This window comes from Bufo gargarizans, chromosome 2 (genome assembly GCF_014858855.1).
Source record: "Bufo gargarizans isolate SCDJY-AF-19 chromosome 2, ASM1485885v1, whole genome shotgun sequence".
NCBI classification, from domain to species: Eukaryota; Metazoa; Chordata; class Amphibia; order Anura; family Bufonidae; genus Bufo; species Bufo gargarizans.
In genome coordinates this window covers 700729378-700754379 of record NC_058081.1, presented here as the reverse complement: position 1 = coordinate 700754379, position 25002 = coordinate 700729378, and the positions used below count along the sequence as shown (strand labels likewise).

Here is a 25002-nt window from a genome sequence, read left to right as displayed (position 1 = left end):
AAGACGGATCCGGCAGAATCCTCAAGCTGGGAAGGCCCTGCTAGGGTAGACCCGGCGGTGGCGAGGTTAGCCAAGAAATCCTTTTTTCCATCTGACGACTCGGCCTTGTTAAAAGACCCCATGGAGAGGAAGGCGGACGGCCTCCTCAAGAGGTCGCACACCTACCTTGCATCCCTTAATAAAGCTGCCATGGCATCAGTCCCAGTGGCTCGGGCCCTCAGAGTATGGTTAAGCCATCTTGGTAGGGACATTGAAGACGGTGTCTCCAGAGAGGAACTCCTGAAACAGATACCTAACCTGAAACTGGCAGCAGAGTTCCTCTGTGATTTCCCAGTGGATACGATAAGGTTTACGGCGAAGAATATGGCTCTCACCAACTCCATACGAAGATCGCTCTGGTTGAAACTCTGGTCTGGGGACCCATCTTCGAAGAACAATTTATGTTCCCTCCCTTTTGAGCCAGGAGAATTGTTCGGGTCTCACCTGAATAAACTATTAGAAGCAAATATGGAGGATAAAGTATTGAATTTTCCTCACACCAAACGGAAGGAGAAACCCAGGAGTTTTCGTTCCTACAGACAGGATCCCAGAAGATCAGGATTTAGAGGTCGCTCAAACCGAGGAAGACCTGACCGTAGAACTTGGGGTTCCTCGGAGAAAACTAAGAAGAAGACGGAGGAGAATAGGCCTCAGAAACAGGAATTCTGACGCCAGAATTGTAGGAGTAGGAGGTCGTTTATCCCGTTTCTACCAGAGCTGGCTCCGAATTACATCAGACAGCTGGGCGCTGGACATCATTCGAAATGGCTACAGTCTGGAGTTCCATCACGCACCAAGGGACAGGTTCACTATAAACAAACCGAGAGACCCTCAGATCTTCCTTTTATTAAGGGAGTTCATAGAAAAAGGAGCCTTGGAGCCAGTTCCAGACGATTCAAAGGACTCTGGGATCTACTCCAGAATTTTTTGCGTTCCCAAAGGAAATGGGAAGAGTCGACTAATTATAGACCTGCGCTACTTAAACCGTCATCTAAAAAAGATCCATTTCAAGATGGAGACTATAAGGTCCATTACTGCTGTCCTCAGAGAGAACCTATTCATGGCTTCTTTAGATCTCAAAGACGCCTACTTGCATATTCCGATAAACCCACAGTCAAGAAGATTCCTGAGAGTGGCCATCAAGAGAAGTGGAACCATTCTGCGGTACCAGTTCAGAGCTCTTCCTTTCGGGTTATGTTCAGCCCCGAGGATATTCACGAAGATAGCTGTACTCATTGCAGTAGAACTTCGCCTCAGGGGGATTCAGATCTTCCCATACTTAGACGACTGGTTGCTGGTGGCCGGTACGGAGAAGCTTCTGCATCAACATCTGGAGCAGACAGTGGGCCTCCTACAATCTGTAGGTTTCCTGATAAATTGGGAGAAATCGGATACGGTCCCAGCAACATCCAAAATCTTCCTGGGGTTTCTAGTAGATACTGTCGCCATGAAGCTCTATCTTCCTATGCCAAAGGTGGAAGCATTGAAGAAGGAGATGAGAACCCTGATGTCCCTCCACTCCCCTTCAGTACGAAGGGTTATGAAGACTCTGGGTCATATGACATCAGTTTCAGAGGCTGTCCCTTGGGCGAATATCCACAGCAGGGATCTCCAGTTGAATATGCTACAGGCTTGGCGACTCTCCAGACTCAGTTTAGACGCCAGGATAAGGCTGGAACCAGCGACAATTCGGTCCCTCAGATGGTGGTTACGCACGGAGAACTTAGTCAGAGGAAAGAACTTCCGGTTCCTGTCTCCAGTCATCATTACTACGGATGCCTCCGGTCAGGGATGGGGAGCCCATCTTCTGGACAAGTGGACACAGGGCCTCTGGTCGCACGAGGACAGGGGGAAGTCGTCAAACTACAAAGAGCTGAAGGCAGTTCTTTTGGCTCTTCGCCACTTCAAGGCCGATATTCTGGAGAAATCAGTTCTGATCCGTTCGGACAACTTGACTACCGTATTCTACCTGAACAAACAGGGAGGTACGAGGAGCGGACTTCTTCTGGAGCTGTGCAAGACTATCTTCAGCTGGGCGGAATCACACCTGCTGGAACTAAGAGCAGCGCATATCAGGGGCTGCTGCAATATGCAAGCGGATCGTCTGAGCAGGAAAATGGTGAACCAAGCCGAATGGGAGCTCAATCAGTCCGTTTTTCACCAGATTACGGAGAAGTGGGGCTCTCCTGCTTGGGATCTAATGGCAACAGCGGAGAACAGGAAATTGAGCCAGTTTTGTTCACTGAACAGCTTCGACAATCCAACAGTGGTGGATGCCTTCTCCATGAGCTGGGAACGCCTGTTCATCTATATATTTCCCCCGATACCTCTCATCCCGAGGGTTCTTCGGAAGATAGCAGAGGAGAAGCCTCAGGCCATTGTGATCGCACCTTTCTGGCCAAGAAGGTCGTGGTTTCCCCTTCTACTTCACCTGTCCAGGGGGAACTTCTGGAGACTTCCCCTGCGGCCGGATCTCCTGCTACAGGACAACCTGTATCATCAAAGTCTGCAGCATCTACACCTTACGGCCTGGAGGCTGAAAGAAGCAGACTGGAGAGAAGGGGCTTGTCACAATCGGTGATTGACACCCTGCTGGCATCTAGGAAGGACTCTACCAACAGGAAGTACGCTAAAGTTTGGCGCAAATTTCTATCCTGGATGTCGCAGAACGGCCATGAGACCATCAATATTTCTTCCATCTTGCAGTTCCTTCAAGACGGGTTCCAGAAAGGGCTCAAGCCGAATACGTTAAGATCCCATATGACGGCAATAAACTCGGTAACGGAGAATGAATTCCTTCATCATCCCTTGATATTCCGTTTTTTTAAGGCTCAAACCTGTTCATAGAGACCCGGTTCCGGTCTGGGATCTTTCTCTGGTACTAAGAAGGCTTGCAGCTCCCCCGTTTGAGCCTTTACAGGAAGTGGACTACAAATGGCTCTCCTGCAAGACTCTGTTCCTGACAGCAATTACGTCTGCCAAAAGACTGGGCGAACTCCAGGCTTTATCTTCAAAGTTTCCGTACCTACGTTTTCTGCCAGATGGGGTTCTACTCTGTACTATGCCAGCTTTTTTGCCTAAAATCCCTTCAGCAGCGAACAAGAATAGAGAATCATTCCTCCCAGTGTTCTTTCATGAGCCTCTGGATGAGAACCAGAAACTCTTGCATACGTTGGATGTTAGAAGAGCCCTGCTTATCTATTTACAAAGGACAAGGGATTTCAGAACAGTGGAAAACCTTTTTGTCCTCTTCTCTGGGCCAAGAAAGGGTTCTTCTCCTTCTAAGGATACGTTGGCAAGATGGATCAAGACCACAATATTGAAAGCCTATTCTCTGGAAGAGATACCTCCTCCGTTTCCAGTGAGAGCGCATTCCACCAGGGCCACGGCTACTTCTTGGGCAGAGGTCGCGCAAGTCTCGATGGAGGAAATCTGCAATGCAGTATCCTGGTCCTCATCCTTGACCTTCGTCAAGCATTATCGTTTGGATATTAACGCTAGGAGCTCAGCCTTTGGTACCGGGGTTCTGTCTGCAGCTCTCAATGAAGAGACCCCCCCCCTTGTGATCTATGAAAATCCCATTCTGTGCTGCCGTAGGACGAGATGGGAAAGTAAAAATTCTTACCTGGGATTTTACTTTCCTTGAGTCCGTAGGCAGCACAAGTATACCCTCCCTAATAAAAATTTTCTTGGCATAATTCTTGGTCTGAGTCTATTTGTATTAACACAAGGAGGTTCTGAGGAGGTAGCCTTTTATTGGTCACTGATAATGAGTTAATTATTTTAATCTGTACCTTTTATCTAGGTGGGCGGTCCGGGGATCGGATGAGAACGAAGTTAACCCATTCTGTGCTGCCTACGGACTCAAGGAAAGTAAAATCCCAGGTAAGAATTTTTCCTATATAGCACACAGTACAGTATATAGCCACTATATAGCACACAGTACAGTATATAGCCACTATATAGCACACAGTACAGTATATAGCCACTATATAGCACACAGTACAGTATATAGCCACTATATAGCACACAGTACAGTATATACCCACTATATAGCACACAGTACAGTATATACCACTATATAGCACACAGTACAGTATATAGCCACTATATAGTACACAGTACAGTATATAGCCACTATATAGCACACAGTACAGTATATACCCACTATATAGAATACAGTACAGTATATAGCCACTATATAGCACACAGTACAGTATATACCACTATATAGTGCACAGAACAGTATATAGCCACTATATAGCACACAGTACATTATATAGCCACTTTCCCCTGTCGTCCTCGGCAGCACATGAAGGGTTAACAGAGTCCTATTCTCGCCCCAGGACCGCCCACCTAGATAAAAACAAGATAATTGATTAATTAGCAATCCTATAGGTCCCTATAAAGCACTCCCTCTGGCAAACCTCCAATGTGTTTTTTTCATGTCCTTATTCTGGACAGGTTCCATAGCCCACCTCACTTGGGAGCCCTCATGCCTGGGGGGTGTCCCAGGCTTAGGCTCAGAGTCCAGCCAGCCATGGGGGTGCCTTGGCGCTGCTCTGTGGAGTCTTTTCCTTCCTGTGCCGGTCCGGATGTGCAGCGGGGCCTGCAATATGCCATACCAGCGCTTCTCCTCACTGGGCGGCAATGGCGGCGCCTACAGGTCTCAGTGGAACGCATCGTGGAACGCAGCGTCGGCTGCGTCTGACGTCATCAGCGGGCGCCCGTCCCCCGGCTTTCTGGCGGCAAATTCAAATTATTTAAGGTGGTATAGTCCATGCTCTTACTGCCCTTGTGCCTTGGCAGTCGAGCTCTTTTTTCTCTAAGGTACCCCTGATCCAGGCTCTGGTCTTGACTGATTATAGCCACTTGTTCTGGCTTTATTATGTGGTATCTTAGATCTATATATATATATATATATATATATATATATATTTAATCTGTTCCTCTTTCCAGATGTCCAGCCATTCCAGTAAAGGAGGAAAAAGATCCAGGAAGCACAGGCACAGGCTGTGCCTATCCTGCGACCAGCCTCTCCCTGATGACCACCAGGAAGATTATTGTGAAAGCTGTGAATTAGAGGTGTTTTCCCATTCCCCGGAATCCTCACCCAGACGTGCAAAGCGACATAAGAAGAAGCAGCCCTTATGTGTTACGTGTATTAAACCACTTCCTAAGGGGTATACGTCTAACATTTGCGCAGCCTGTACTCAGCCAGAGGTTATCTCTGAAGATAATACAAAAAAATTGATCTCCTTACTCGAATCCTTTCTGTCTCAATCTAAGAGACAGAAGACGCATAAGAGGAAAAGGGCTGATCCTAGCCCTTCTACGTCGGCCGAGAAGTCTTCTCGCTCAGAAGGGGAGGTGTCCTCTGGTTCTAGCTCAGATCTTGAACCAGCCACAGAAGAAAATTTTTTGTTCAGAAAAGAGGATATTAACCGTCTCATCAAGGATGTGAAGCATATAATTGAATCCAAGACGGAGACGCATACCGACCAAGATGAGGGGAGCCTGTTTACTTTCCTAAAAAGAAAGCACGTGTCTTTCCCAGTCATCCGGTGCTTGAATCCATCATCCAGAAGGAATGGAAACATCCGTTAAGAAAGATAGATTCAGGAAGAAGAGCTAGGGCTATGTACAGAATAGACCCTGCTGAATGTGAGAAATGGGGGGCACCTTCCAAGGTCGATCCTGCAGTGGCCAGACTAGCGAAGAGGTCCTTTTTTCCGTCTGACGACTCTACGTTATTAAAGGATCCCATGGATAAGAAGGCGGATAATCTCCTAAAGCGGCTTCATTCTTATATAGCCTCCCTGAAGAAGGCGTCTATGGCCGCAGTGCCTGTAGCCCGGGCCCTGAGAGTGTGGTTGAGTCAACTAGGAAGGGATATCGAGGATGGCGTTGATAGAGAAGATCTGCTTCGGCAACTTCCTTCTTTGAAGATCGCGGCGGAGTTCCTATGTGACTTTCCCGTGGATACCCTGAAAGGCTTAGCCAAAAATATGGCTCTCTCCAACTCTATCAGGAGGGCAATCTGGTTGAAATAGTGGTCGGGTGATGTCCCCTCCAAGAACAACCTTTGTTCTCTTCCATTTGAACCGGGGCGTCTGTTCGGCTCGCAGTTAGACACTCTATTGGAAACCAATAAGGAAGATAAAGCACTGGATTTTCCTCTTTCCAGGCGCAGATTTCAACCCAGAAGCTTTCGGCCCTTTAGAAGACAGCGTTTTCAAAGATCCGATTTTCGCGGACGTTCGGACAGGAGAGGATCTGACCGAAGGTATTTTGCCAAAACATCGGACAAGGGTAGGAAGAAGCCAGAGGATAAACCCACCAAAGAGGACTTCTGACGCCAGAAGCGAAAGGGTAGGAGGTCGGCTTACGCGATTCTACGCAGCGTGGCAGGGAATTTCCTCAGACAGCTGGGCCTTGAGGATCGTAAGAGAAGGCTACTCGCTGGAGTTTATCCGCCGTCCAAGAGACCGTTTTCTCTTAAGTCAAGGAGAAGACCCTCGGGTCATAGACCTTGTGAGAGAATTTATTCAAAAGGGTGCTCTGGAACCTGTACCAAAACATCAAGAAGGAACAGGAGTGTATTCCAGAGTGTTTCCAGTCCCCAAGCCAGAGGGAAAGTGGCGCCTAATCATAGACCTCCGCTACGTGAATCAATTTATCACAAAAGTGCATTTCAAGATGGAAAATATAAGGTCTATCACGTCTCTGCTTCAAGAAGGTCACTTCTTAGCATCCATCGACTTGAGAGATGCTTACCTGCATGTCCCAATAGAAAACGCATCCAGACGCTTTCTGAGGATCGCAATCGCCATTGGAGGAAGGGTAAAACACCTCCAGTTCAAAGCCCTGCCCTTCGGCCTCTCATCAGCACCCAGAATTTTTACGAAATTAGCCGTAATTGCTGTCGCAAGTTTACGCCTACAAGCCTTGCAGGTGTTTCCGTACCTGGACGACTGGCTTATAGTGGCACCCACCAGGGGCTTGCTGAATTCTCATCTCCTGAAAGTCATCAAGTTGCTTCAGTCTCTGGGCTTCTTGATCAATTGGGACAAATCCGACATCCAGCCAGCAACATCCAAAACGTTTCTAGGCTTCAGAATAGACACTTGCACCATGACCCTGTATCTCCCGACCGCCAGGATAAGCTCTGTCACGTCAGCAATAAAGATCTTAATTGCGGGCCACAGACCTACAGTCCACAGGGTGATGAAAACCCTGGGTCATATGACATCGGTAATAGATGCAGTTCCATGGGCGCAGGCCCACATACGGGAATTACAGCAGGACTTGCTTCAGGTCTGGAAGTACAACCACAATCTTTCGGCTCGTGTCAGGTTAAGACCTTCCACAATCACGGAGCTGAAATGGTGGTTAAGAGAAAGGAATTTATCCAGGGGCAGATCCTTCCAGCTAACACCTACGGTGACGGTTACGACGGATGCCTCCTCCCTGGGCTGGGGAGCCCACCTCGGAAACAGTTGGGTTCAAGGTTCTTGGTCCTGCACAGAACGACAGCTGTCCTCGAACTTCAGAGAGTTGAAGGCAATCAAGCTGGCATTACAGCACTTTCGGTCAAGGTTGGAGAACCAATCAGTCCAAATTCAGACGGACAATCTTCCTGCAGTTTTTTACATAAACAAGCAGGGAGGCACCCGGATCCTTCTACTCCTTGCATTATGCAGGAAGATCTTTGCATGGGCAGAGAGGCACTTACAGAATCTAAGGGCGGTACACATCAAAGGCTCGTTGAATACTCAGGCGGATCTTCTGAGTCGGAGGAAGATCAGACAAACCGAGTGGGAGCTGAATCAGAAATACTTCCTGCAGATTACAGCCAGATGGGGTACTCCGTCTATAGATCGGATGGCCTCCAAGGGAAACAGCAAACTTCCCAAGTTCTGTTCTCTGAACAGATTCCAGAATCCAACAGCAGTAGACGCTTTTTCTATAACCTGGAAGGACCAGTATGTTTACATCTTTCCTCCGGTGCCCCTCATCTTAAGAGTCCTGCAGAAGATCCTACTAGAGAAACCTCAAGCGATATTGATTGCTCCTTTTTGGCCTCGCAGGCCATGGTTCCCACTTCTACTCCAGTTATCCAGAGGAGTCTACTGGAAGCTTCCATCTTATCCCGACTTACTAGTTCAGAACGGCCTGTTTCATCAACATCTGAACAAACTTCATCTCACAGCTTGGAGACTGAGAGGTCCAGACTAGAAGGAAAAGGGCTGTCCGTCCCTGTCATTAATACTCTGCTCTCCTCCCGGAAAACTTCTACAAATATCAAGTATGAAAGGATATGGAAGAAATTCTTATCCTGGATCTCAGAGAATGAATGTTCAGATATTACAGTCCCTGTTATCCTCCAGTTCCTGCAAGATGGATTCCAGAAGGGTCTTACTCCGAACACTTTGAAAGTGCACATGACAGCCATTAATGCCATGACAGAGAGCAGATTCGGACATCATCCCTTAATTAATCGTTTGTTCAAGGCCATTAAGAAGCTTAGACCGGTGGTGAGACACCCTATGCCTGTTTGGGATCTGTCATTAGTCCTCAGAAAATTGACTGAACCCCCCTTTGAGCCCTTAGTAGACGCAGAACTTAATTGGCTCTCCGGCAAAGTTCTCTTTCTTATTGCCATCACTTCGGCTAAGAGACTCGGAGAATTACAAGCACTATCGGTTAAGACGCCGTATTTAAGAATCCTGCCGAATGGAGTTCTGCTGCGCACTCTACCTTCCTTTGTGCCAAAAGTTCCTTCTTCTGCTAACGTCAACCAAGAAGCGTTTCTACCAGTTTTTTTCCCAGACCCCTCAAATGAAGAACAAACTCGCTGGCACACCTTGGATGTCAAGAGGGCGGTTGAAATCTACCTTCGAAGGACAGAGGATTTTAGACTAGATGAAAATCTGTTTTTGCTATACTCCGGTCCTAATAAAGGTCACAAGGCATCTAAGAGTTCCCTGGCAAGATGGATCAAGTCTATCATCTTGGAGGCATATACCATTGAGGGCATCTCTCCTCCTTCTCCGATTAGAGCCCACTCAACTAGGGCCACAGCAACATCTTGGGCTGAACAAGCACATGTCTCCCTAGAAGAGATCTGTAGAGCAGCATCGTGGTCTACGCCATCTACCTTCATGAAGCACTACCGGCTGGACATAGAAAATAAGAGCTCAGCCTTTGGCACCGCGGTGTTAAGTGCAGCAGTTCAGTAGTTCCCTCCCTTCAGTATCTATGCATATCCCTTCATGTGCTGCCGAGGACGACAGGGGAAAGTGAAAATTATTACCTGGAATTTTGCTTTCCATGAGTCCGAAGGCAGCACATACATACCCTCCCTAATAAATCCTTTTGTTTTGCATTTTGCCTGAATCTATTTTTTATACACATTGGAGGTTTGCCAGAGGGAGTGCTTTATAGGGACCTATAGGATTGCAAATTAATCAATTATCTTGTTTTTATCTAGGTGGGCGGTCCTGGGGCGAGAATAGGACTCTGTTAACCCTTCATGTGCTGCCTTCGGACTCATGGAAAGCAAAATTCTAGGTAATAATTTTCACTATATAGCACACAGTATCCTCTCTACAGCACACAGTACAGTATATACCCACTATATAGTACACAGTACAGTATATACCACTATATAGTACACAGTACAGTATATAGCCACTATATAGGACACAGTACAGTTTATAGCCACTATATAGCACACAGTACAGTATATACACACTATATAGCACACAGTACAGTATATAGCCACTATATAGCACACAGTACAGTATATACCCACTATATAGCATACAGTACAGTTTATATCCACTATATAGCACACAGTACAGTATATAGCCACTATATAGCACACAGTACAGTTTATAGCCACTATATAGCACACAGTACAGTATATACCCACTATATAGCACACAGTACAGTTTATAACCACTATATAGCACACAGTACAGTATATAGCCACTATATAGCACACAGTACAGTATATAGCCACTATATAGCACACAGTACAGTATATAGCCACTATATAGCACACAGTACAGTATATAGCCACTATATAGCACACAGTACAGTATATACCACTATATAGCACACAGTACAGTATATACCACTATATAGCACACAGTACAGTATATAGCCACTATATAGCACACAGTACAGTATATAGCCACTATATAGCACACAGTACAGTATATAGCCACTATATAGCACACAGTACAGTATATAGCCACTATATAGCACACAGTACAGTATATACCCACTATATAGCATACAGTACAGTTTATATCCACTATATAGCACACAGTACAGTATATAGCCACTATATAGTACACAGTACAGTATATAGCCACTATATAGCACACAGTACAGTTTATAGCCACTATATAGCACACAGTACAGTATATAGCCACTATATAGCACACAGTACAGTTTATAACCACTATATAGTACACAGTACAGTATATACCACACAGTACAGTATATAGCCACTATATAGCACACAGTACAGTATATAGCCACTATATAGCACACAGTACAGTATATAGCCACTATATAGTACACAGTACAGTATATAGCCACTATATAGCACACAATACAGTATATACCCACTTTATAGCACACAGTACAGTTTATAGCCACTATATAGCACACAGTACAGTATATACCACTATATAGTACACAGTAAAGTATATAGCCACTATATTTTACACAGTACAGTATATAGCCACTATATAGCACACAGTACAGTATATAGCCACTATATAGAACAAAGTACAGTATATACACACTATATAGCACACAGTACAGTATATACCCACTATATAGCATACAGTACAGTTTATAGCCACTATATAGCACACAGTACAGTATATACCACTACATAGCACACAGTACAGTATATAGCCACTATATAGCACACAGTACAGTATATACCACTATAAGGTGCACAGAACAGTATATAGCCACTATATAGCACACAGTACAGTATATAGCCACTATATAGCACACAGTACAGTATATAGCCACTATATAGAACAAAGTACAGTATATACACACTATATAGCACACAGTACAGTATATACCACTATATAGTACACAGTACAGTATATAGCCACTATATAGCACACAGTATCCTCTCTACAGCACACAGTACAGTATATACCCACTATATAGCACACAGTACAGTATATAGCCACTATATAGCACACAGTACAGTATATAGCCACTATATAGCACACAGTACAGTATATACCCACTATATAGCACACAGTACAGTATATACCACTATATAGCACACAGTAGAGTATATAGCCACTATATAGTACACAGTACAGCATATAGCCACTATATAGCACACAGTACAGTATATACCCACTATATAGCATACAGTACAGTATATAGCCACTATATAGCACACAGTACAGTATATACCACTATATAGTGCACAGAACAGTATATAGCCACTATATAGCACACAGTACAGTATATAGCCACTATATAGCACACAGTATCCTCTCTACAGCACACAGTACAGTATATACCCACTATATAGTACACAGTACAGTATATACCACTATATAGTACACAGTACAGTATATAGCCACTATATAGGACACAGTACAGTTTATAGCCACTATATAGCACACAGCACAGTATATATCACTATATAGCACACAGTACAGTATATACCACTATATAGCATACAGTACAGTTTATATCCACTATATAGCACACAGTACAGTATATAGCCACTATATAGTACACAGTACAGTATATAGCCACTATATAGCACACAGTACAGTTTATAGCCACTATATAGACCACAGTACAGTATATAGCCACTATATAGCACACAATACAGTATATACCCACTATATAGCACACAGTACAGTATATAGCCACTATATAGCACACAGTACAGTATATAGCCACTATATAGCACACAGTACAGTATATAGCCACTATATAGCACACAGTACAGTATATAGCCACTATATAGTACACAGTAAAGTATATAGCCACTATATAGTACACAGTACAGTATATAGCCACTATATAGCACACAGTACAGTATATAGCCACTATATAGCACACAGTACAGTATATATCCACTATATAGCACACAGTACAATATATTCCCACTATATAGCACACAGTACAGTATATAGCCACTATATAGCACACAGTACAGTATATACCCACTATATAGCAGACAGTACAGTATATAGCCACTATATAGCACACAGTACAGTATATACCACTATATAGTACACAGTAAAGTATATAGCCACTATATAGTACACAGTACAGTATATAGCCACTATATAGAACACTGTACAGTATATAGCCACTATATAGCACACAGTACAGTATATAGCCACTATATAGAACACAGTACGGTATATAGCCACTATATAGCACACAGTACAGTATATACACACTATATAGCATACAGTACAGTTTATAGCCACTATATAGTACACAGTACAGTATATAGCCACTATATAGCACACAGTACAGTATATACCACTACATAGCACACAATACAGTATATAGCCACTATATAGTACACAGTACAGTATATAGCCACTATATAGTACACAGTACAGTATATAGCCACTATATAGCACACAGTACAGTATATACCACTACATAGCACACAATACAGTATATACCCACTATATAGCACACAGTACAGTTTATAGCCACTATATAGCACACAGTACAGTATATACCACTATATAGTACACAGTAAAGTATATAGCCACTATATAGTACACAGTAAAGTATATAGCCACTATATAGCACACAGTACAGTATATAGCCACTATATAGCACACAGTACAGTATATACCCACTATATAGCACACAGTACAGTATATAGCCACTATATAGCACACAGTACAGCATATACCCACTATATAGTGCACAGAACAGTATATACCCATTATATAGCACACAGTACAGTATATACCACTATATAGCACACAGTACAGTATATACCCATTATATAGCACACAGTATCCACTCTACAGTACATAGTATCGTATAATGTAGTATATCTACTCTTGAGCATGTAGTATATCCCTCTAACGTGCACAGTAAAGTATATATGATATTATTACATTGAATGTTTCTACCTTTCATTTCGTCTTTCGATCCTTTTCTTTTGTCTCTCTTACTGCGAATCAACTTCCAGAAGATAATGGCGACCACAATGAGGGTGGAGCCTGAGAGCAGCGCCGGAATAATGATGACCGAATTCTGCCAGCCGTCCTCATCTGAGAAACAGATCACAAGTGTTGTCACCACAACTATCAGGTGACGTCGGGGGGCAGATACTGGGGTTTGCACGCATTTTCCAACAATAACCCCTCCTCTCCCTGTAATTTCCCTGTAAGGTCTATGGCCAATCCGCCCCTGGTGGCAGCCATATTGGCTGAGCCTAAGCTTTCTAAAATAAATAAATGCGATGTGAGCACTTACTACGGTGGAAGTCCTCGGATGCATTCATGGTCACCTGCTGGGGCTCCGCCATGTATCAGCTTCGAGTCTTTGTGCTCCGTGGCCGCTCGTCAGTCACTGCAGGGGAGGAGGACACTGATTATTACAGGAAATGCCTTATAGTAAATTTACAGACATTACATAACAATATAATAAGACACCCCATCCTTCCAATTCTAGATCCACTATGAATGCTGTCTGCAGTCATGTGACTTGTATCACTGTGCAGTCATGTGACTTGTATCACAATGCCCCACCCCAGAGGAGCAGCTCCACCCACAACCGAGAGACACTGCCGTTGTAAATACCAAACTCTTCTGTACAGTGGTTAGATATTTAGTCTATTAAGCAGGGTCCTAGTTCTCCACTCCTGAGAAAGCGCCAAAATATTGTACCCGGCTTTTCCAGACTCCTGAATGGCAAATTACTTTTAGACCTGGGAGCTGGAAAAGTATCAGATGTACTAATCATCACTCTAGGAAAGCTGGGTGACCATGTATGTGTACACAGTGAACAGCAGAGGGCAGTATAGAGCTCTAACATTTACTGCCAGTGCAAAGTGCCAGTAACCCTCACAGGTATGTGATAACAGAGGACAATGGACTGTATTCACCTCTCCTGCAGTTGGTGTCTCTGTAGCCTGAAATGGCTGATAACAGACTGCATCCACAGAGAGAAGCAAAGCTGCAGGTTCAGAGTTTGGGGAAGCAGAGTTAAGTGAGTTTTATTTGCAGATTAGAAGATTAGGTAGGGTCCTGCCTCTCCTTAAAGATACCAGCAGTGTATGGAAACTTACTGGAAGTGCTTCAAAGTATGGAAACGTATTGGCAATGTTCCAGGGGAAAGCTATATGCAAAGAGGTGTTTCCTAAGGAAAGAGAACCACCGCGCTAGCGCCATCGCGTGAAAGCCACTCTATGAGTCAAAATCCGACTTTCTAATAAGCCTTAGGGCATGACAAGGGCACAATTAATAGGGTTATTAAGAGGGGCATTGAGGGCTTAGCCACCGAGAAGTGGGGTAGCCCACTTTAGGGGCGGTTTCTCCGCTTGTAGGTAGGGGTAGTGAAGGGACATGCAGGGACAGTATACCTGACCCCACTTCTCTTTACAGAAGCTCTGAATGTAAAGCATGAAAATTAGATCTATGCCTACTATGATCTATCTGGCAGTGAAAAAGCTCAATTTGGTACAACTGTGAGTAAAGAAGGGCTAGACATATTATGTGTTCTAGCTACACCATGACTTATCTAAATAACCCATATTAAGTACTACACGTGCCAAAATCAAGATAGAAGCAATAGTGATATTTATGTGGTTGTTATGGTTTATTTGGGGGAAGTTATATTTTAATAGGGGTATATAATTTTGTTCTGTGATAACATGACAAAGGGAAACCAGCCATCTACGGATGAATATTCGGCTTGGCTATTTTCCCTCGTCATGTCCCAAGGCTTTTTAAAAAGTCAGATTGTGACTCATAGTGAGAAACGTCCACAAGTTGGCGATAATGAGATGGTTCTCTTTCCTTGGGAGATATCTCTTTGCAGATGGGAAGATAAAACATAAGGATCAGATAAGGAGACTAACTTGGTCAGGAAGATGGAGGAGTCTGCAGCCTGTGCTCCAAAATCTGCATCCGCTCTACAATGCATTCAGAAACTCTGGCATTGACATAAGTATTGAAGCCCCTTTGGTAACAATTACAGCCTCCAGTCTTCCTGGTGATGATGCCACAAGGTGTGCACACCTGGATTTGGGGATTTATTCTGCTGTTCTTCTCTGCAGATCCTCTCAAGCTCTGTCAGGTTGTATGGGGACCATCGGTGGACAGCCATTTTTAGGTCTCTCTAGAATTGTTTGAGTGGGCTCTGGCTGGGTCACTCAAGGACATTCACAGAGTTGTCCCTAAGCCTCTCCTGTGTTGTCTTGGGTCTGTGCTTAGGGTCATTGTCTTTTTGGAAGATGAACCTTCGGTACAGTCTGTGGTCCAGAGCTCTCCAGTCTCCCTGTCCCAGCTGCTGAACAACACCCCACACCATAATGCTGCCACCACCATGCTTCAGTGTAGGGATGGCATTGGGCAGGTGATGAGCAGTGTCTGGTTTCCGCCACACATGACAAAAAGTTCAATATTGGTTTAATCAGACCAAACAATCTTGGTTCTCCCAGTCCAAGAGTCATTTGGGTGCTTTGTTGCAAACCCCAGGTGGCTTTCATGTGTCTTTTACTGAGGAGAGGCTTCTTTCTGGCCATTCTGCTATAAAGCCCAGATTGGTGGTGCTATTGATGGTTGATCTTCTGGAAGTTTCTCCCATCTGCACACAGGATCTCTGGAGCTAAGTCAGAGTGGCCATTGGGATCTTGGTCATCCATCTTACAAAGGCCCTTCAGCCTGATTATTTCATTTGGAGGGGCATCCAGCTCTAGGAAGAATACAGTTTTTTCAAAACATCTTCCATTTAAGAGTTATGGAGGCCACTGTGCTCTTGGAAACTTTTAGTGCAGCTGAATTCTTTGTACCCCTCTCCAGATCTGTACCTCCACACAATCCTGTGTCTGAGCTCTACAGGCAGTTCTTACCTCCTCGTGGCTTGTTTTTTGCTCTCATATGCATTGTCAGACGTGAGACATTACATAGACAGGTCTGAGTCTTTCCAAATCATGTCCAAATAAACAAAATTTACCAAAGGTGACCCCAATGAAGGTGCCGAAATATCTCAAAGATGATCAAGCGAAGTGTGATGTCCCCAGAGTTAAATACCAAGTGTCATAGAAAAGGTTCTGAATACTTATGTCCATGGGAAAAATGTTTTTTTCTTTTTTTTTTTTTTTTTACTAAATTAGCTAAATTTTCTAAAATGTAGTTTTCACTTTCTCATTATGGGGTATTGAGTTTAGATTAATGGGGAAAATGTGATTTTTTTTAATGTTAGCACAAGGCCGCAACATACCAAAATGTGAAAAAAGTAAATAGGTGAAGACTTTCCGAATGCACTGTATATATTATATATAGCATGATGTTAGCTCCTAAGGGTGGCGATGATAATCATGGTGGCTCCTCAGGATGGTAATGATAATTGAGAAGACTCTTCAGCGTATAATGATGTTGGTGATGGCTCCTCAGGGTGCGGATGATGGTTGTTTTTGACTCCTCAGGTTGGTAATGATAATTGAGAAGGCATTTCAGAGTGATAATGATGGTGGTTGTGGCAGCTCCTCAGGATGATGATGGACAAGGCACCTCAGGGTGATGGTGGTGATGGCTCTTCAGGGTGGTCATGATTATTATGACTCCTCAGGTTGGTAATAATAATAGAGATGATGATAGATAAGGCTCCTCCGAGTGATGGTGATAATGATGGTGGTGATGGCTCCTCATAATGGAAATGATAATGGTGGTGGATCCTCAGGCTGGTAAACATAATGTACAAGGCTCCTCAGGGCGATGATGTAAGTGGTGATGACACTTCAGGGTGGCAATGATGGTCAGAGCAAAAATGTGTGCAGACTAGGGCTGCAACGATTAATCGATGTAATCGATTATATTCGATAACTGGATTCGTTGTCGACGAATCCAGTTATCGAATAATCGCCGATTCGTTGCTATACGGGCGGGCGCTGCATCTTTATTTTACCTTTTTTACAATGACGCTCCTGTAACAGCCAGGCAGAGCGGACGGCGGCGTAACGTCACTCACTCACGTGACACGCCTGCTCCGCCTCCTTCATTCATGAAGTGGGCGGAGCAGGTGCGTCACGTGAGTGAGTGACGTTACGCCGCCGTCCGCTCTGCCTGGCTGTTACAGGAGCGTCATTGTAAAAAGGTAAAATAAAGATGCAGTGATTAGTCCGACTTATAAGCATTGGGGCCGGGGCTGTTATGGGGAGGGGGGAGGATCTGTCTATGGCACTGCTATGGGGAGGGGGGTCTGTGTATAGCACTGCTATGGGGAGGAGGAGGGGTCTGTGTATGGCACTGCTATGGGAAGGGGGATCTGTGCACTGTTATGAGGAAAGGGATCTGTGCACTGTTATGCCCATAACAGTGCACATATCCCCCTCTCCATAACAGCGCCACCCACAGATCCCCCTCTCCATAACTGCGCCACCAACAGATCCCCCTCTCCATAACAGCGCCATCCACAGTTCCCCCTCTCCATAACTGCGCCACCCACAGATCCCCCTCTCCATAACTGTGCCACCCACAGATCCCCCTCTCCATAACTGCGCCACCCACAGATCCCCCTCTCCATAACTGCGCCACCCACAGATCCCCCTCTCCATAACTACGCCGTTCACAGATCCCCCTCTCCATAACAGCGCCACCCACAGATCCCCCTCTCCATAACTGCGCCACCCACAGATCCCCCTCTCCATAACTGTGCCACCCACAGATCCCCCTCTCCATAACTGCGCCACCCACAGATCCCCCTCTCCATAACTGCGCCACCCACAGATCCCCCTCTCCATAACTACGCCGTCCACAGATCCCCCTCTCCATAACAGCGCCACCCACAGATCCCCCTCTCCATAACTGCGCCACCCACAGATCCCCCTCTCCATAACTGCGCCACCCACAGATCCCCCTCTCCATAACTGCACCACCCACAGATCCCCTCTCCATAACTGCCCCCACAGATCCCCCTCTCCATAACTGCGCCACCCACAGATCCCCCTCTCCATAACTACGCCGTCCACAGATCCCCCTCTCCATAACTACGCCGTCCACAGATCCCCCTCTCCATAACTACGCCGTCCACAGATCCCCCTCTCCATAACTACGCCGTCCACAGATCCCCCTCTCCATAACTACGCCGTCCACAGATCCCCCTCTCCATAACTACGCCGTCCACAGATCCCCCTCTCCATAACTGCGCCGTCCACAGATCCCCCATAATAGTGTCGTCCACAGATCCCCCATAATAGTGTCGTCCACAGATCCCCCATAATAGTGTCGTCCACAGATCCCCCATAAGTGTCGTCCACAGATCCCCCATAATAGTGTCGTCCACAGATCCCCCATAATAGTGTGGTCCACAATTTGTTTTAATATGGCCTTTGAACATCATTTTTCAAGTAAGATCATATAAACCTCTCTGTTTTGTAATTTTGTCGTTTTTCCCGATTAATCGTAGAAATTAATCGGCAACTAATCGATTATTCAAATAATCGTTAGCTGCAGCCCTAGTGCAGACACCTTCAAACTTTTGTATATTGTAAGTATAGCAGTAATGTCATGTTTCCATGTGTCTCTGAGCAGGGTTCTGCTACATATACTGTTTGTTTGCTTTTGCATGTCTCATGGTGATGTGCACCTGCGCTTTATTACATATTGTTTGGATGCTGATGATGGTGGTGGGAGTGTATGCTCACAATTCAGGCACTACAATGACATTTAGCATCTTCGCTCCATTTCCAATCGCTTCCACCATTAGCACGTTGCTTTGCGTTTGCGACTGGTGATGGCTTACACACATAAGGCTGCAGATCGGCGTTGTCCTTTGCTTACTCACCATGGACAACGACAGCAGACCCTCTGTTATCAGATGCTTTCATCTACAAGAGATTTTCCATTATGAAAGAGCTCAAAGTACAAGATCTCCAGGTCACATGTGCGGTACAGGCTGTAAATATCTCCCCCTCTTCCATAAAAGAACAACAGAGAGGGGCAGAGACATCGAAAGATACTACCCTGATGAATGCTAGGAGACTGGTGAATGCAGGGGGCTTCACAATGAGTCAATATTATAGTCAAAGTTATAAACATGTTGGTGGCAATGAGCTCAATTAATGGTTATTTTCCACTGGGCAAGGGGAAGGCAGCAGCATTCTGGACACACAGATCTAGCATATATTACTGGGAGGAGCCCAGACTCCTTCATACAGTAATACAGTGGTCCCTCAAGATACAATATAAATTGGTTTCAGGACGACCATTGTATGTTGAAACCATTGTAAGTTGAGTAATCGGTTCCAAAATGTCATCTAAGATAAGAGAAAATGAAGATTTAAAGGGATTCTGTCACCGGGTTTGGGGCTATAGAGCTGCGGACATGCACGGCTAGATCACCGCTAGCATGTCCGCAATATATGTGTCCTATAGGGCTGTGTGGTTTTAATGTCTTTAAAAAAGGATTTTTTATTTTTTTTATTTTTTTTCAATATCTCTTTATTGGAATAAGAAATCACTCGTACAACAATCAATGACGAGACAGTGCATTGTACAAGAAAGCAGCAAAGCATAATGTACATTCAATACTGATGAAAGTGTGATTTCTTAATTCACCTTTTTACAATTTTATACCCCCCCCCCATCAACCCATACCCGCCCCCCCCCCCCCCATCCCTGAACACCAATCTAACACCACCGGACATGAAAAAGGGCACGGCTCACAACGCCTATCATCTCCTCCAATGGTGCACTCGGCCCAGCGCCAGCTCATAGATCCAATCGCCCTAACTTGCCTGCCAGTTGAGCCTGTAAATACCAACTCGTGAGCTTGAATGGGGCTATGAGTTCCTGAATTTCAACATCAGACAATTGCTTCTCTACAAATCTCCTCCATTTTTTAATGAACTTCTCGACCAAACGCTCCTTATCCTGTTCTACCTCCAGCCTTTCCATATAGAGAACATTTTTCATCGTCCCTATGACCTCTTCCCACACTGGTGCTTCCTTCCCTAGCCAATGTCGCAAGAGAGATTTCTTCACCGACATTAGCAGGAGATGAATACCCGGCTTAGCGACTAATGACCCCATCTCCTCACCCTGGTTCTTAGTAACATAGTGGAATATACATTGCTGCGGCGAGAAACCCACCACATCACCCCAAACGGCTTCTATAAATTCCACGGCCTGCTTCCATACCGGTTGCACTGTTGGGCATTCCCATATGGCATGTAATAATCCTGCCTTCGAGAGGCCACACTTAGGACATTCCCGTAGGTAATGAGCCGGGGCATCTGCATAGGAAAGATTAAAGGCGTACGTCGCTCTATGCAGAAGTCTTAGTTGCGTCTCTCTCCACTGTTCATTATACGTCGCACGCCTGACCAATTCCATCCCTTCCCTCAACTTCTTTGCTATATTTGGGTCGGATAATTCCCTTTCCCAGGGTTTGTATGCCCCTTTTACCAAACCTATTGTCTGAATGTTATGAAGTCTACGGTGCAGCTCAGAGAGGGGCATGTAAGAGCCATCTTTGCCCAACAAAGCCGCAAACCATGCTAACCTATCCGAGTCGCCCACGGAAGTCGCCTGTGCATTACAGTAACTTTTAATCTGCTGAAAGGGAAGATAATGGGCATCCTGTAATTCAAATTGCGCCTTTACCTGGTCCCAAGTCAACCATTGGAGACTAGGGGTGTGTAGTAGGTCTTGAAGAATCCTGATATTCTTTTCCCTCCATACCTGGAACATGCTACTCTCCCTGCCCTGAGAGAACGCCGGCAGTGTCCATAATGGTAATCTGGGTGACAAATAGTAGGGAAGCCCGTAAATCTTCCTAATCGCCTTCCACGCCAATACGGTATCCTTTAATAGAATAGACTGCCTAATTGACACCGGTATGTCTTTCATCCTGGAGTGTAATAGGGCCTCTAGATTTTCCCCCTCCGCTAATTCCCTTTCAATAGTAATCGCCGAATAGTGCCCTGTGCCCCACACCCAATCACGCACATGTCTGAACAGCGATGCCAGATTATAGTGACGAATGTTCGGCAATTGCAACCCCCCTTCATCCTTCAATAAAGTCAATTTAGCGTAGGCAATACGAGGCCTCTTAGTCTTCCAGAGGAAACGGTTAAACGCTCTCTGCACCCTGACTACATCAGTGTGCTTCAGCTACAAAGGAATAGTCTGAAGTGGGTAGAGTAGCTTCGGGAAACTTACCATTTTGATTAAATGCGCCCTCCCACACACCGATAAGGGTAAGTCCTGCCATTTCTCCAATTCATTTTCTATTTTGAGGAATAGAGGGGGGTAATTCAACTTGTATATTGACGCAGGGGTGCGACCTATCCTAATGCCCAAATAGGTCAGATAGTCTCTCCGGACTTCCACCCTATTTTGTAGCCGTTGCGCTGCAGGCGACCGTTGGTCCAGGAAAAGGAGCTGGCTTTTCCCCACGTTAATCCTATACCCTGTAGCTCTGCCATACATATTCAAAGCCTCCAGAGTCCCGTCCAGCTGAAGTTCCGGAGAACCCAGATATAGCAAGATGTCGTCCGCAAAGCAACTAACTTTCAGCTCTCTTGTCCCTATCTTGATGCCCTCAAAGATGTCCGAATTAATCAGCAATCTCGCTAAGGGTTCCATCGCTAAGTTGAAAAGCAACGGGGACAAGGGACATCCCTGCCGCGTACCCTTCTCCAGCGTTATTGGTTTGGACAGAAAGCCCGGAACACTCACACGTGCCTGAGGGTTACCATAGAGTGCCCTCAGGAAATTCCGGAAGCTCCCCGTGATGTTGACTCTATCCAGAACCATATCCAACCATTGCCAATCGACATTATCGAATGCCTTCTCAGCATCTACTGCCAATAACGCTGGAGAAGGCCCACTTTTAGGACCCCCATATCTACTTAGGACTGCTAGGACCTTACGTATATTAGTCACCGCAGATCTACCCTTCATGAACCCTACCTGATGTGGGCCAATTAGGTCAGGTATACAATCGGCCAATCTATTGGCTAGAATTTTTGACAGGATCTTGACATCCTGATTTATCAGGGAAATCGGTCTATATGCGCTTGGCTGCGTCAAGTCTCTACCCGGCTTCGGGAGGACCTTAATATAGGCCATTTTGCCCGACTCGGGTAAGCTACCCCCGGCCATGATGTTATTATACAGACCAATCAGCGTTGAGGAAAGTTCCGGGGTCATGGCTTTATAGAATTCCGCCGGGAATCCATCCGGACCCGGGGCCTTACAATTTGACAGGGATTTGATTGTCGTCCCTAGCTCCTCCTCAGTGACGTCTCGACAGAGCATGTCCACCGCCTCGTTTGACAATCGTGGCAAATCTACCCTCCCTAAGAGATCCCTTGCTTCTTGGGACCGGGGAGGATCCCCTGCATATAAAGCTCGGAAATAGTCTCCTAGTATCTCCACAATATCCTTCGGCTGAGAGCACAACTTTCCGGATTTGTCTTTTAGGGGGTGTAGGGCCGATTGTTTAACGAATGGGCGTGTCAAATTAGCCAATAGCCGACCAGCTTTATTGCCTACCCGGAAAAACTTAGCTTTTTGGTAGTCTCCAAACCACTTCTCCTTACTTTCCTGACAATAGTCAAAATTATGCTTGGCCGTAACCCATAAAACCTTGTTGGGGGTAGTGGGATTTTGTAAGAACTGAGTGTAAGACTCCCGTACTCTCCGAGTGGCATCCTCAAACTTCTGTCTCGCCTCCCTCTTCTTCCCTATCGAATAGGACATTATACGGCCCCTAAGTACCGCCTTTGCCGCATCCCAGAACAGGTTTTGATTGGTCGCGTGCTCTGCATTATCCTGAGAGTATTCCCACCACCACCCCTTCAGCTTATCTAAAAATTCCTTGTCCCCAGATAAGTGCTGAGGCATCCTCCATGTAAAATCCTGTCCCCTAGGGACTGTATCCACTAGTTCCATTACTACTGGGGCATGGTCCGAGATTAACAGATCAAGGATCTCAACTAGTTTAACTCTGGACAACAGCCCCGGTGATGCCAGGAGATAATCAATCCGGGACCATGACCCCTGAGCATGGGAAAAGTGGGTGTACTCACGATCCATTGGGTGATGGTATCGCCAAGTATCGCAAAGACCAGTATTCTGTAACAAAGGGAGCAACGTCTGGGTCCGTCTGGGCTGAGTAGACTCCTCAAGGGCTCCACGCTTCCTATCCTCCTGCTCATTGTGCACCCTATTGAAGTCTCCCGCCACTAATAGCATTGAGGAATCCTCTCCCAGGATGTCCTTCTCCAAGGACTTGTAAAAGGCAGTCTGGGAGGCATTAGGGGCATAGACATTATATACGACTATCTGTCCCACTGGGGAATCCATACATATACGCATCCATCTCCCTAGATTGTCAGTGGAAATGGAAGAAATATCATAACGTAAACGCTTGTGAAACAGGACCATAACGCCCGCCTTCCTACCCACTGAAGGAGAACCCACTACCTGACCCACCCATAGTCTACTCATCCTAGAAAAATCAGCCTCCTCCAAATGGGTCTCCTGCAGGAACGCCACATCTATATTGAGTTTTTTTTAGGTGGCGCAGTACCGCCATTCGCTTCGTAGGGGATCGCAGCCCCTTAACATTCCACGAGGCTACTCGCATACTAGTGTCACTTTGTTCGCGTTCTCTGCAGGAAAAGCCACCAGGAGCAGGTCAAAAACTTGCGTAGCATATTGGCACCAAGGCATCCGTAACCTAACCCCTTCAAGATTGGTGATCAAACTCCCCCCCCTCCCCCCTAACCCCCCTACCCAACCCCACAACTTTAATAACTCAATTATCGACTTCACTTTTTTCGCACATCTAGCGGTGTAGTAGTTGTCACTACCCATTGCGGACCGCAACATTAACTCTCTCCTACAGTACCCCATTCACCGACCCTTAAACTTCGGCATAATCATAGGAATCGACACATTAACATAAACGAACTATAAGTCCAAAGGTATCTCACGTGACCCTCCAGGGCGAACTAGGTAATCAAGGATAAAACTCGGGACTGTCTATGTTCAACTCGGATCTCCTTCCCTAGGATCCAATTCAGCTGATCTGGGCTCCGGTCTCCCCGACCTCTGGTTAGCTCCTCTACCTCTGCCCGAGGAAGTGGAACGCTGGGAGGATGACGGCATAAAGTCGGCGAACAAGGGGTCCGACTCCAGCACTCCCATTGCTTCTCCCGGCGACAGGAAAGTGTCCACCGTCCCATCTTGACGAAAAACCCTCAGGGTTGCAGGGTAATGCAAGGCGAACTTGACCTTATTTCGAGCCAGAGCCGAGCAAACTTGCGAGAATTCCCTCCTGCGCTTGGCTACCTCTGCAGAGTAATCGCTGAATAGGAGAATCCTGTTACCCCGAATCATTAAGGGCCGCGCATTGCGTCGGAATTTCGCCAGAATAGCTTCCTTTGCGGCATAGTTCAAGTATTTTACAATCGCGGCTCTAGGTCTGGTGTTACTGTTCCTCTGTCCCGAGGATAATGGCGGCCCTAAGCGATGAGCTCTCTCCACCGTGCAAGTGCCCCGCAGACCCAGCGCTTGTGGGATCTCTACCTCACATATATCCGCCAGTTGCGTCGGAGGGATCGATTCTGGGAGGCCTATAATACGCAAATTGCTCCTCCTGGACCTGTTCTCTAGGTCGTCCAACTTCTCCTTCAGGTATTGGTTGTCACGCAGGAGGTCTCGGACGCTACTCTGGGTCTTT

At 45.7% G+C, this 25002-nt stretch overlaps 1 protein-coding gene across 4 annotated transcripts in view; it reads right to left on the bottom strand.

The window, feature by feature from the left end:
- LOC122929023 (tyrosine-protein kinase STYK1-like) overlaps positions 1 to 25002 on the bottom strand; it is a 75207-nt gene that overhangs the window by 11680 nt on the left and 38525 nt on the right. For all 4 annotated transcript variants that reach the window (XM_044282428.1, XM_044282430.1, XM_044282429.1 and 1 more), the window contains 2 exons: positions 13561 to 13656; positions 13215 to 13355 (listed from right to left, as the gene is read on the bottom strand). In XM_044282428.1, coding sequence (XP_044138363.1) covers positions 13215 to 13355; positions 13561 to 13612 — 193 coding nt within the window. In that variant the 5' untranslated portion in view covers positions 13613 to 13656. The remainder of the gene's footprint in view (positions 1 to 13214; positions 13356 to 13560; positions 13657 to 25002) is intronic.